The sequence below is a fragment of the Emydura macquarii genome, unplaced genomic scaffold, assembly GCF_026122565.2.
Source record: "Emydura macquarii macquarii isolate MOO-44397 ecotype Brisbane River unplaced genomic scaffold, CSIRO-AGI_Emac_v2 contig_1477, whole genome shotgun sequence".
NCBI classification, from domain to species: Eukaryota; Metazoa; Chordata; order Testudines; family Chelidae; genus Emydura; species Emydura macquarii.
This window is the reverse complement of record NW_027131614.1, coordinates 23,082,641-23,097,519: the sequence shown is the minus strand read 5'-3', so window position 1 is coordinate 23,097,519 and position 14,879 is coordinate 23,082,641. Positions and strand designations below refer to the sequence as shown.

At 39.3% G+C, this 14,879-nt stretch overlaps 1 protein-coding gene across 1 annotated transcript in view; it reads left to right on the top strand.

Annotated features, from left to right (window-relative positions):
* Nucleotides 1-14,879, top strand: part of SNTG1 (syntrophin gamma 1) — a 503,809-nt gene that overhangs the window by 297,829 nt on the left and 191,101 nt on the right. Inside the window, exons 5-7 of the mRNA XM_067553875.1 lie at nt 602-659; nt 5,426-5,469; nt 5,580-5,621. Of these exons, the coding sequence (XP_067409976.1) occupies nt 602-659; nt 5,426-5,469; nt 5,580-5,621 (144 nt within the window). The remainder of the gene's footprint in view (nt 1-601; nt 660-5,425; nt 5,470-5,579; nt 5,622-14,879) is intronic.

The following is a 14,879-nucleotide window of genomic DNA, read 5'->3' as shown; positions in this document are numbered from 1 at the left end:
CATTGAATGAAACAGTAAAGCTGAATGCTTCTTTAATACTATGTGGTCCAGTTTGTTTTCTTTAGTGAATACCTGCTGCTCAATTACTTAGAGACCCCTTTTTTGTTCCTTGTACTTATTCCACTGCTTGCTTATTCTTTGTATGTGATGACAGACAGAAACAAACAAAATCTGATAACCAAACCTCTTGCTTTTTTGGCCATTTGTTTGTCTGTTTCTTGCCAGCTTGAAAATAAAATGAGTCCAGCATTTTTGCTAATACAGCATTATGCCCATTTCCCCTTTGTATGATACAGAATTGATTTACTCATTTGTAGAGAATTTGGAGAAACCTGCAGTGATTTTTATTTTACTTTTATAGAATTTTGTCTATCATTCAGTTAACAGCCTGTTTAACTGATTTCCTGTAAGGCAATAAGTAATTGATTGCCATCCTATTAGAAAAACAGAAAGAAAGCCATTAGAGAGAGGCTGCATTTTATTTTTGCCTGAAAATAAAAGTTGCTCTCTGGAAAATGCACAAGATATATTTCAGGTTATAAACATATTTATGAATGAAAATAATTTCAATGAGGTATGAATGACTGTTTTCTAATTCTAGGGTGGAGCAGAACATAATATTCCAGTGGTCATTTCCAAAATTTCCAAAGAACAAAGAGGTAGGTGCCTAATAACAAATGCAGTTTTATGAATTTCAACCCATTGCTTAAAACAGTGAAGTTTTAATTCTTTTGGTTTTGTTGGCTGTTTTGAGATATGAATGCTGTAAATTGTGCATAACTCTGCTTTGATGTACCACTTGTGTATGTGTTACATAATGAATTTTCTCTAAATTAATAGTTTTCTCAATAAAATGCAGAACAGGGGCCAATTTTTTTGAGTTAAGATAGCTTTTCACTCGGAAAACATGCAACAATTCATACTTCTGCATGTCTCCTAATATGAAAATGGGTTTTTTTCTTTTGCTAAAAGATAATTAGCCAGATTGTGACTCTTTCTGAATTACTTATTCCTCTGAACCAGATACCCACATTGTGAACAGTGACATGGGGTGGGGAAAGCAGCCTCCACAGAACTGTTGTTTGTCACCCTGTGCTGGTTGTTTGGGGAGTGGGCAGGCGGGCAGGGAGGGAAAATAGCAGATCCTTAATTCTGTCCCCTAGAAGACTGGGAGGCAATGCATGGGGACTCTGTGGTATAGATATAGATCTATACTAGTATAGATCATGCATAGAAAAGCTGTCACTGGTTCAAGATTAAACCTTGGCCACCCTAGATCTTGGACAGGTGTAATTTTGTAACTATATTCCATCTTTTATGGGAAAAAGAGGCAATGTTCTTTGGCACACTGTTTGTTTGTTATTTTTTTAAGTGGCAGTGGTGCAAAGCAGTTGGAGTAGTGAAGTAAAGTTCATGCGGACAGAGTAGTTGATGGAGGGCAGATGATGTGGTCAAAGCTATATGAACAAGTCACTGATCATGTATCTTTGTGTGTGTATATATCTCGTTTGTATCTTATATACATTTGTGTGTGTGTATATATTTGGGGCAATGCAAAAGTAATAATATGGTATTATGGCTACCCACATCTGTGTGTTAAAATATCATCCAACACGGTGAAAATACTCTGGATTTAAGTTTAGCCACGTATGGTAAGGAGGAAAACATTTCCTATTTTTTTTCAACTGCTCTGTTTTGAACTCTATTTACAATTTAAGCCTAAACATATACAGTGTTACTGGTGTGGGGGTCATAAAAATCTTTTAATCCTTAGGAGCAAGCTAATCTCAAGTGTATCTTCCCTCGGGAATAGCTATTTTTACCATGTTTTGGGTGGCCATTTGGAGGTGCCCTGCCCTGGATGGGTGATGTGGGCTGGGCTGGACATCTAGGGTGGAAGAAATCCTGCTTGACCCACCTGAAATCCATCTCTCTTGTGCTTTGCAAACTTTGTGCGTCACTACAGTTGCTTTCCAATCCCTCCCTGAGGTCATTGCACAGGAAGATGATGGTGGGTCTCATCAAGTGCTGCTGAGGACAGGGAAGATCCAGACTGAGAGAGGCACTCGGGGGGGAACCAACAGGTTTAGTGCATGAAGCCATTAGCCCATGTGCTTTCAGGAAGGAAAGACCCTCATTTCCTCTGAAGGAAAGGTGATTCTATTTGACAGAATAAAACATCTGAGATACTGAAAGTTGGGGACAGGGCTATGTTTAAAGCATTCCAGTAGAGCTTTAAGCACCACAGCTTGGATTTACAAGAAGGTGAATTGCAAGGCCTATCTTTTAAGCACCTAGAAGAATCACTGCAATAATACTGTGATTCACAAAGCCTGAGTTAGGAGACTAGGCTCCCCATACAATGAAAGGGGAGAGACAGATGCCTAAGAATGTGATCCACAAAAGTCATATTGCTTACCTGGGAACTACCTAAGTTAGTCAATGTGAGATGCTAAAGAAATGGATGTGTCCTAAGCCCTGCCTCTCTAACAGAGGTAGGCACCTAAGTGCAGGTTGCAGAGAGATGCCTATCTCTGCATGTGATTCACCACCAGCAACCTTTCTGCTGAAGTCAGAGGCCTTAGGCTCCTAAGTCATTTCTTGTGAGAATGAATTAGGTGCCTGCCTCACTCCATACAAAATGGCCAGAGGACGACAGCCCACTCACCTTCTAACTCTTAGCCCAGTGGTTGGCATGCTCACTTGAAATGTGGGAGACCCAGGTTCATCTCCCCCCTCTGCTTGTGGGGGAGGAAGGTGTTGAACAGGGGCAAGGCTGGCTTATAGTATTGGTGCTTTAGCCAGGAATGGTTCTCAACCAGGGGTACATGTACCCCTGGAGGTATGCAGAGGTCTTCCAGGGGGTACATCAACTCATCTAGATATTTGCTTAGTTTTACAACAGGTACATAACAAGCACTAGCAAAGTCAGTACAAACTAAAATTTTATACAGACAATGACTTGTTTATACTGCTCTATATACTGAAATGTAAATACAATATTTATATTCCAGTTGATCTATTTTATAATTATATGGTAAAAATAAGAGAGCCATTTTTCAGTAATAGCGTGCTGTGTCACTTTTGTATTTTTATGTCTGATTTTGTAAGCAAGTAGTTTTTAAGTGAGGTGAAACTTGGGGAACGCAAAACAAATGAGATTCCTGAAAAGGTTATGGGAGTCTGGAAAGTTTGAGAGCCACTGCTTTAGTCAGTAAGGTAAAAACTACAGTAACTTTATTGATTCTGCCATTCCTCATTTTGAGAGGGAAAAGGACAGAACAATAAATAATCAAGAGACAGCCCAGAGGCTGTCAGCATTAATAATCTCACTATCAAGTCTCAGGCAGTAAGTGGATTGTGCTATGCCCTTACTGACTTTGTTCTTTTCTTTAGCCCATTTATATTTATATCCTGTTGTTTTAATGGCCTAACCTGCTGCAGCTGCTGCAATCATTAATTGTCCTTGATAACAAAAACTGGTTCCCAGGTGTGTGCACTGGGGCTACAATCATCCAGGCCTATAAACTAAACCCAGAGGGAAGAAAGCAAACAAAATCCCAGGCAGCAATTTAAGGCATTTAATCACTTTTGCACAGGTGTCCAATTTGAGATTTTAAAAAGGGCGTGACTTTTTAGGAATGTTGAACATCCACCCTTTGAGTTCAATTCACATGTGTGAGGTTCGTCCCAGGTATGAGGAGCAAGTAGGACCAGATCCTGCAGCAGAAAAATTGAGGTGGAACTCCCCACTCCTTTGAAATTGATGAGAGTTTAGCCATTATCTTCAATGAAGCCAGGATCTTGCTCTTGGTGACTTGTGTAAAGCCTTTGTATGCTATGTCTAACCTAGTGATCAATTCTGAAAAGATGCAGCTGAGTACCTTTATTGCTATCAATAATGTTAACACTAATGGCACTACTCATGTGAGTAAAATTACTTTGATACATACATGTTTGCAGGATCAAGCCCTTGGACTCCAAACTCCAGGGACTTTATTTTATTTCTCTATAATATGCCATACGAACTGATGGCATTGTATTAGCATGCATTCTTTTTAAAGATATTAACTAGTAAGTGGTTTGGGTTAATTATTAAATACAGAACCCTATAATAAGTATCTATAAAATGTATTTCCACTACCTAATGTGTTTACAGTCCGACTCTGGTCTGGGATTTTTAAAAAAATCATCCCTGTTTATTCTAGTACATACTTAATTCATATTCTGTCACATTAGATTTTAAAATACACATATTTGGTGATTTGTTCTCCCCTTGTATGTATTGTTTATTCAGGAGCTAAGGTTTAAAGAACAGTAGTAATTATGGAGGGAATGAAGCAGTCTCTGTCTGCCCTGAGTGCCAACTACTAAAACATTATAGTGGGATTAGGCAGACAACCCTTTGTCTGGAACAATGTGTAAAGGTGTAACTGAAAAGTTGTTTTCATCTTTGTATGGCTTAAAGAGTGAGACCTTTCTTTCTAATGTGACCTGCATTTGCCACCTCGAGCAGGAGGGTCTGGAACAATTTTTTTTTAGTGGGGGTGCTGAGAGCCATTGAACCAAACTATAAAACCTCTTATGATGGAAACTACTTCAGGCCAGTGCACCCCTAGTTCCAGCACCTATGATCTCGAGTCCAGACTACAATAAACTCTGCATGCATGTTAATGCAGGGCATCATACAGAGAGCTGTGATGGAGAAAATCCTGCTCTGATTTACTTGGAATCCAGAGGCATTGATTTATGGTACGTTTCTGGATGGAGTTCACAATACTGGTTTTGAATGTAAAAAGCTCTAAGTGGTTTGGGTCCCCATTATCTGAAGGACCTCCTCTCCCCCTGTAATTTACAGATGCAGCTGAGATTGGCAGAAATGCAAGACTTGGAGTTTGCTCAATTATAAGCAAAGGGGAAGTAAAGTGTTTGAAAGTGATTCCTATAAGTGCTTCTTGACTCTGGATTGGTCTTCCCTTTATGGTTTCTCAGAGCTTGGATATGTTAATCTTGTGCATTGCAAAGTCCATCTTTTCTCAGTCATTTAGGACCAATTCAGCAGTTTATCCTGATTCAACAAAACACTAAACATATGCTGAACTCGGGCTGTAAGGGAGATTGGAGATGAAAAGATGATCTGCTGGGAATCTCTCATAAGGTTGTGTAAAAGGTCTCCCTCCCACCCCTTTTGGTAAAATCTATATGTTGGTATTTGTAGTTAAAAATATGAATCAAAACCACGTATTGATACATTTTAGGGTTTTTCATTATATGTTTTACATTTTCAGAGCCAATCCAACCTGAGGATATATTCTAGATAAACTGAGAAAATAAGTGTGTGTGTGTGTGTGTGTGTGTATTCAGTATGCTGTATACCACTTGGACAAAATATCAAAGTAAAAAGCATGCTTTCTGTTGTTTACAGCCGAACTCTCAGGTTTGCTCTTTATAGGAGACGCAATTCTACAGGTATGTAAAACTGTTCAAGTGTTTGTTTGTTTTTTAAACTCCTGAAAAGTAAACTACAATCTGTATTTATGATGTACAGAGTCAATCTTATCTTTCTTTCCCTTTAACAGATTAATGGAATTAATGTGCGAAAATGCAGGCATGAAGAAGTGGTGAGCTTGTATTCATTTTCTTGATCATTGGGGTTGTAATGTACATTGACATTTAGTGCACCACCATTGCATTGTTCATCATTACTCTCTCTAAGCAGATATGACCATGCCTCCTAGGTTGCCAGCCTTTAATACAATTTCTTCTCCATAGATTTGCTGTCCTCAAATCAGTCCTTCTAGAGTGGAGCTGGGTACTTTACCACCAGTAGTGTGGATGTACTTATTCCAAGTTTGCTCTGTCTGGCCCATCTCTATTAAATTTCAGCAGTACTGTTGCTTTCTAGCTAAGGGAGATCATTTTAGTTTGAAAAGTTTTTCCAATCACTCCAGATTGGTGGAAAATATTCCAAGGAAGATCATCTGTTTTACATATCCGCTTTCAAATAAGCTGTCCTTCAATTAAACCAACTGCTTTTGGTGAAAAACAGGATATTAAGGAGACCCCTTTAAAAATAGTCATACTGTATTTGAGAGATCTACAGTATTCTCTCTCATATCAAGACTGCTTTATAAAGTCTCCTGTACTCTGGCTCCTAAGCTATTTGCCAGTCCCTGTTGACCTCCACTTTCATGTATAATGTAAAGAGTTTGGCTCCGCTAAGTCCTTTTAGACATGGGGAACTCTGTACTGTAAAGGAGAGATAAATAACCAGGAATGAAAAAATATTACAAAAGAGTATCCTTAAATTCCATTTAGATCCAGGGAATTTATAGCCAGTTTACAATGTTGTGTAGTAATGATATGTACAGAAGTTTAATCTGTATTTAGTCACAAGTACAAAGATCTATATTCACTTATCAGCCTGTTACATTTCAAAACTATTGCATGGTGTTATATGGTATGCTGTTGAAGATTTGCCATTCAAATGCAGACAGCATGCTAACAGACAAACTGAGATGTGATGGAACAGATTAGTGCAGTATGAAAGTTTAAACCATTCTACTAATGGCACTTCTTGAGAGTGCAGATTCACTTTTGGATTTGTTCTTGAGATTTGAGTTAGAAAGGATTCACCAACCTTCAGCATGCAGCTTCCTCTAAGAAAGGCTTAATCATAACAGCTTTGTGTACACAGGCCCTTCTTAATTACTGTATTTGCAATCTTTGGCCTTTCAATAGTGATCATATTTTCATCTTTTCATAAGCCTTACTGTAGTGATCATTTAAATTAATGTGGTAAATCCCTCAGTGGGATTTAAAGAATGGAAAACCAGGGACTAGTAAAGATGAACACTCACACACCCACACACAAAGAAACATTCAAAACTGTGGTGATATGCTGCCAGTCATTATTTCTGTTCTGAGACTGTGATTGAGGTAGAGCTGTAGCTTAAGAAACAGCAGACGGTGTCTTGTCAGGATATAAAATGCAAGTTACGGTGTGTTGGCTTCTGTTAACCTAATGACACTAAACCAGGTTGATCTTTATCTTTTTTTAAAAGTAAAACTATATATTTGGCTTGCAGAGCATTTCTTTCTTGGAAAGTGTGTAAATATAGCTTGTAAACAAATAACGGACATCTTAGTATTTCCAATGGTGTTAAGACATTATCTTGTATGTCTGTTTTCAAACCTTTTACTATTTTGATAGCACATACAAATGAAAGAACCATGAAATAGTTTTCCATTGAAATAATCATATCCATAAGAAAGAAGATATCCATAATCAGTTCCCATTGTCACCCTAGACTATGCAGGAGCAATATGATAGATGTTAGTGAAAAAAACTGGGTCCGTGGTTTTCTAGACTTTATCAAATGCATCTATTATGGTGGTGTTTGTGACTTCAGTGTGCTGAAATAGTATGTTAGAAACAAAATGTAACCACTGACTGGTACTTCCAGTAGCTGTGGAGAGCTTCTTCAGCGTTCTAAGTCTGGTTTTATTATTACTTTACTGCATGCATTTATGGACAACCATGAGCAACAGGCAGTGCCTGAGTTGCACCGCCTCAGGAAGCATTTTGTCTTAAATGTTTCATGGAGGCAAAATTGCTCCCACATTCCTCTCTTGCAATGGGGAAGGAGGTGCTACAGCTCTTTGCAGACTGCAGCATGTTCCCTACTTGTATCCTGTCAGCAATGCTGGCTGGAGAATAGAGGGAATGGAGCCATTGCTCCACCCACTCCCTACCCACTTGCTCATGAGGAAAATTAGTAATGGAACCCTAATCACTGTTGTGCCCCTTCAATCCCAGGCAGGACCCCCACATGGAAAGAAAAAGGGTTCACTTTACTGGGGTGGGGAGCCTGGCCCAGGCAGCAACCCTCATGGGCATGTGTGTGGGAGGGGGCCTGTGTTACAAGTTTGTACTGGGCCCCAAAAAATTATGCTTGGGCCCTGAGCCCAGTCATGGCAAAAGATGTGTTCTGAGTGGGTCTAAAGCATACAAGTTTGTTGGTGTTGGGGCCTTACTGCTCTCTTATTGACTGTGCAGCAGTATAAGACCTGGCCACAGTCTAATTATATGACAATATGCCAGTCTTGATTTGTATGTCTTAGTATCCTGTAAAATACTATTTTTAATAAACCAATTTGGTGATTACTTTGTGATGCTTCCAAGTGAAATCAAGCTTGAAAGATTGAGGTATGTGCAAGTGACAACAAACAACATTCTGTACATTTTCTTTAATCTCATGCCTCCTTTCCTTTTTTTATTCATGAAAAGATCCAGGCCTACCCAATCTTTTTGCAGGATGCAGATATATTTTAAACAAAGGTCACACCTACATAGTTCAGCAATGAATAAGCCTGTGAAATAATCAGCGTAGCATATTGTGTTACAACAATGATAAATTGTCCCTGGAATGTTGCTGTGCTTTACTGACAACTGTACTAGGCAAATAAAAATATGATTTTACATCAAAATTCTTATTAAACAGTTTAACCAAGTGAGTGCTGCTTTATATAGTAAGTAAAAATCTATTCATGCTTTCTTAATAAATTTAGCTGGTTTCATAGCCTTGGAGACTGAGCAACAGAACTGGTACAGCATGAAGTGATGCAAAGTTCATGACGCTCCACCAATGTGCTATAAGTCCAAAACTGGAAGGATCAACAGGAAAGGGAAGAGATAGAACTCTCCAGTGGTTAGACCCTTAGCCTAGGAGTTGGTAGATCTGGGTTCAATTCCTTGATTTGCCACACCCTTGCTGTGTGACCTTGGGCAAGTAATTTAGGCCCAGATTTTGCAAGGTATTTAGGTGCTGAAGAACTTGGCATTGTAATGCCTAACTGACTCAATCTCTGTTAAAAACGAGATTTGGGCTCCTAAATTAGTAAGGTGTTGTACTGCTGAGTGCTGCAATGCTAAAACACCTTTAAAAAACCTGGGCCTAAGTCTCTGTGAGCCATCTGTAAAATGAAGAGAATAGCTCTTCCTTACCTCCTGGGGGTGCTGTGATGGGTTCAAGTATGGTGGCAATGGGGGTCATATTGATACCTGAGGTAAATAGTGTGAAAGGATGATTCAGTCTTAATGATTTGTGGGGGTAAAATATATCCCATTGTGGAGAGTAAGTATGTACCACTTAAGCCAAAGGCCTTTGTTTTAAGTAGTGCATAGAACCTTAGACATGTCTTCTGCTCTGTGATGAATACACCTTTAGGAGTCTGCTCCTGCTCCCATTGGTCCATATCAGCCTGGGAGGAGACTCATGGAAAGGAAATCTGTATGCAGAACCCCTCCCAAAGATCCCCCATGTTATCCCTTCAGTTTGCCTCCACAACTGCAGTAGCACCTTGTGCAATATAGGGGCTTTCTAAGATCACAGTGATCTTTCTACCCCTGACCTCCCTATTACTCCTTTTCCTTCCCACTCCCATATCAATTTGCCAAGTCTGTTCCTTTTCAGGGCTGAAATTAGGGGTCATCGACATTGGCAGCCATCTAGGGTGATCTGTCACACTCTGAGGGTGCTCAGAACCAGATGCCACTGTGTAACCCCTCTGCCTCAGCAAGCGAGAGCTTTGCTGGAGCTTAAACTGTGTGTCAGGTCCTTGTCACGTCAGTGTGTCCAGCTCACAAGCAAACTCCTCAAGACTCTGCCCATTTAAACTTTGTCTTCCAGGTAACGTTCAGTGAATCCCAGTTCCATAGCTCCCCAAAGACTCACAGAAATTAAATCCACTGTCTCCAAAGAGACAGTACACACACACTAGCCTATTAGCCCAGCTGAGGACACATTCTTTACCTTAACACAGTGTCGAGATGGTTTACAGAAAAACTAAACATAAGTTTATTAATAAAGAATAGAAATTTAAGTGATACTAAGCAGAGATAATAAAAACAGAAATGCTGACATATAACAAAATAAAACATGCTTTCCAATGTCTAAAATTTAACAGATTATAATCCTTGTCTCAGGCAATTTCTCACCTAGTCAGTCCTCAGCATCCTCAACCCAGAAAGTTGAGGGGTCCACCTTTCACAGAATCCAAGTGTGCAGGTCCCATTTGTCCCTTAAGTGAAGGATAACTAAGGGGTTCTCTTCCCTCCTTATTATAAACCATTGAAAGGTACATGTTTGAAGTGTAACACTAGATAATTTTTTTCCTCCCATGCTGCTTGTGCTCCGGGAAGAAAATGCCATCCTGTCTTCCTCATCCTCCTCTCAATTTGCTTTTTCTATGGGCTGAGAGCTTGTCTACACTTAAACCACCATAGCCATGCTGCTGTGCCATGGTAGTGCTTCAGTGTAGACATTACCTATGCCAACAGGAGGGATTTCCCTGTCAGCGTAGATAATTCACCTCCCCAAGAAGTAGCAACTAGGTCAACAGAAGAATTCTTCCATCAACCTAACACTATCTACACAAGATCTTAGGTCGGCTTAACTACATTACACAGGGCTGTGAATTTTTCCACATCCCTGACTGACGTAGATAAACTGACCTAATTTTCTAGTGTAGACCAGGCCTCAGATGCAAATGAACTTCCATTGTCTCTGGCATCACCTTGCTCAATTTACAATGAAGACTCAGGCAAACAGGCAGAAAAAACATCCTTTGTTTATGACAAACTTGTTTATCAACTGCCTCCACCATGTATTTTAAGAACATATTACCAGCATACATACATAACTCTTCATACACAACCCATACAGATACCGCACAATGATATTGATGACCAATAGGTGATGAGTTTTTATACGAACAAGTTATTGTTTGGCTAAATATTCTGACAGCAACGTGTGGTGTGTGCCAGCTTGTATAAAGGGGCTGTTAGGGTCATAGGTGCCTAACTTTCAGGGGTAGCTCCTGGCTAGTTGGCTCCTTCCTCCAACACAAATGTCCCCACCATACCACACCACTGGGGCAGCAGCAGCCCAGACTGGCAGCCCAAATAGAGTTCTGGTTCCTCCATCCAAGACAGCTGCAGACAGCTTTCCCTTGAGAGTACTGCAAATGTCGTGGTGGCAGCCAGAGCTGTTAACAGCCATCCCAGCATGACTCAAGCCTAGCCCAGTCACCCCATTCCCACAAGTCAGGATAGATTTGGGGAGGAGGGGGGTCCTGTGCTGTGCTCCTCTCCTGGAACCATCAGGTGGTAGTGACAAATGGTTCTGAAATGGCTAGTGTCAGCTATGCCCCATACTATGCAGAGGTTCCTCTGCTGGACTTGCTTTGCAGGAGGTACGTTGGGATTACAGTGCCATGGAGCTAGCTGAGCCCTTTTCATGTGGAAAGAGGAATCAAGATGGGACAATAAGGGTCATTAAAGTAAACAGCAAGACTCCTCTTGACTTCAGTGACAAGATTGGGCTCTTAATCCTTGGCCTCTGTGTTGAGACTATGAACAAAGGGCTCTAATTAGTGCCAACAGTGAGGGCTGTTTCTGTCATGTGGCTACATTGGAAATAAATTAAGACTATACTTTTTACATTTGTATTACCGTGGTGCTACTGAGCCATAGTCATGGATCAGGACCCCATCGTGCGAAGCAGTATACCCACATTGAACAAAAAGAAGAGCTTACTGTATATTATATGGTGTGTGGTTTGCTTTGACTTTCTAAGAGTCAGATCTTGATTGTTGCTGAGCATCTGGCAAGTCTCATCAACGTTAATAGGAGTTTCCTGGTGTTTATCTCCTCTAGGGATTTGGCCATAATTTAGGAGTTTATTTCCCTAGGAGAGACAAACGGCTTATTGTTCCTCCTCACATACTTGATTTGCTATCACATATTACAGCTGGAACTGGCTTGTATTGAAATACAACCAACATCCTTCAAAGTCTCATCTAGAGATGAGCAAGTGGGCAGAATTTTGTTTCAGATATTATTTTTCATTTTCCCTCATGTCCAAATTCCACATTGAATTTTGGATATATCAGAATCTAAAATATATATGAACTGAAATTATTAGTAAATGCTAAGGGCTTGTCTACACAGCGAGCTAGTGTGTGGCAAGCCAGAGTATGAATCTACAGCACACCAGTTTGCCACGCACAAACTCGTTGTGTGGATACTCCTACAACACAGTGGAAATCATGAGCTGCTTGTAATAGTGACCATACAGGACATTCGTGCACTGCCAACTGGCGCACTTAGTATGCAGCAACCCAAGTTGTGACACTCTCTCCCCATGCAGGCAAGCCCTAAAATAAGTTATACCACTGTGTAAGTGATTTTATTTTTTATTTGCAGATATCTATCTGAATCCCAAAATGACCTAATTACATCATGATTTGAAATTTCTATCTGATGTTTCCAGTAAGTGCTAGTCTTATTTTGTGACTCCCTGTAATATACAGTACCATAAAGATTGGCATTTATGAAGAAGAAGTTTGGGGGGGGGGATTGCTTCATGCCTTTTAGTTGATCCCTGACAAGAAAAACTGTACATGAACACTAAAGTGATTATCAAACCAGATTTGATCCAAACAGAATACATAAAAGAGAGAGTGCAAATGCTCAATGTAGCAGATGTACTTAAGGATAAGTGACAGCTACATAAAACTATTTTGTTTAGGATGTTGCTTTTGGTATTTTCTGAAGCCTGTTATAGTGAGATGAAATCTCTGCTTAATATGCCAATAAGGCCAAAAAAAAAAAAAGAAAAAACAATAATAAAATATACCACAGTAGAAAGTGTTTTCTCTTTTTTTCACAGTGAAATGTGCTTTCTTTTTGGTATTAATGTAATGTGTTGGGAAGGAAAAGTTCAATTCCTACCCAGAATAAACAGAGTTCTGTGTAACTGCTGGGGATAAGGAGGAGATGTGCTGCAATTAGTACCGAAGTTTGATGTGCTGTTTTGTAATCTAGGGGTTACATTAATGATTGCTGGAGACATTTCAGTGATACATAGATAATTAAATGTATGGTTAGATTTTTGAAAAAAAGATGGTCAGCATCCACTTGCTAAAAAGCAAAACACAACACATGCATGCACCTACATTTATGCATGCAAATTTGTACTCATGGACACTTTGCATACACAGTTAACCATTTGCACACTGATCTGCAGTCGTGTGAATAGGGTGTGTATGTGCATTTATTTTTACACTTGGCCCTCATCCTCTTTACTATCTCTGTGAAGAATTCAGTTAGAAAATCCTACTAAACTGAGGTGACCAGTATGCAAAAACACATCTCCTTAGACAATGACCCCTTCCCCTTTTCACCACTACCACTCCTATGCATTTGTGATAATGTTTGTTATTATCCTTGTCTGTTGTTCAGTGCTGGAGTTCGGTCAGTGCCATTACACTACTAGCACAAATGGGACATAGGGGATCCATGGCATGCATCATGAACCTGGTGTGTAATGTATGTGACAATTAAAATGTTGCTATGTTAGTTTTTTTAAATTGTCACTCTGAACACCTCATGGTTCCCCGAGACATCTAGATGTCTTGAATCAAAAGAAAACATAATGTTGGAGGTTAGGCAAGGACCTAGGATTCAAACCTCCAGAGTCCTAATACTGCATGCCACTTGACTCTCCCACTGTGTTACTTTGGACTAGCCATTCCCCTCTGTGTCTGTTTTCCACATGCAGAATAGGAGAACCATTTCCTTACCTCATGGAGGAGTTACGATCCATAATTAAAGTCTGTAAAGCACTTAGAGACTGGATAAAATTGCAAACTATTATTATTCAAAGGAGAGATTTGGAAGGTGGTAGGAGAATTCAGAGTGCTTGTACATCTAATGCAAATCTAGACAAGTGCATGTCCAGACACATGAGCTTCTGCTGCCATTGTGTCAAGTAATGCATCAATTAAAAATGGAGTCCCCCCATGTCAATGGCGATGTTTTGACTTCATAGTCTGTAATTGTTTCAAAATCGCAAGGCAATTATTGTCTGTTGTTAAAATCATTCTTATTTTGTATGTTGTTGGTTACAAAGTAGCAAATACAGTTTTTTGAAACTAAGTCCATAGGATGAAAGTTCTTATCTGTTTTTCTTGTTTTTAAAAATGGTGAGTTAGTGTATGCTGTTCAAACATACAAAACACATAATTCTTCTTCTGTCTCTGTAACCTCTTTCCATAACCCTTATTTGGAGAACAAATGTTATATAGCTGTAAAGGCACAGGTCTGAGAATTAAGAGATCTGGATTCCATTCCCATCTTTGTTTGGTTGAGTCTGTGACCTTGGCCTTATCACATATCCTTTCTGTCTTTATTTCATTGTCTGCAAAGTGGAGATAATACCAACTTCACAGGACTATTGTGAGCTTCATTCAGTATTCTTTGTAATGTGTTTTGAGAGCATCTGATGGAAAAGGTCGCTGTGAATCACCTATTATATTAATGTGTTACATGACCGTGGTGATGGCAACACTTTTTTCAAGTATACAGTAACATTCTTTCACTATTATGGTGTTGATCTTTATGCTATATTGCATAGTTTATATCATGTAATTATATATTACCCTTTCCCGTGATTTGATTAAATTAGACATGTATTCTAAGACCTTTTGTATGGTGGTATCCTGAGCCCAGAACATTAATAACTCATAAATTTATAATTGAAAATAAAAGTATTTCTAAATTATTATACCACAAAAGATTATTATTCATCAGTAGCCAAAAGCTCTCTTGCCCTGCCCACCAGCTCTTCTTTTCTATGCTGATACCACCTCATTTTATTGATACTACCAATGTATTTACACTGTATTTAATGAATGGTATTTGAAATTAAGCATAATCTGTTTAAATGTTTCAGTAATTATATGAAATGAGTGTACATTGGCTGGCAAAGATACAAACAAACTGTACATAATAACTTGCCATATTATTCTATGTT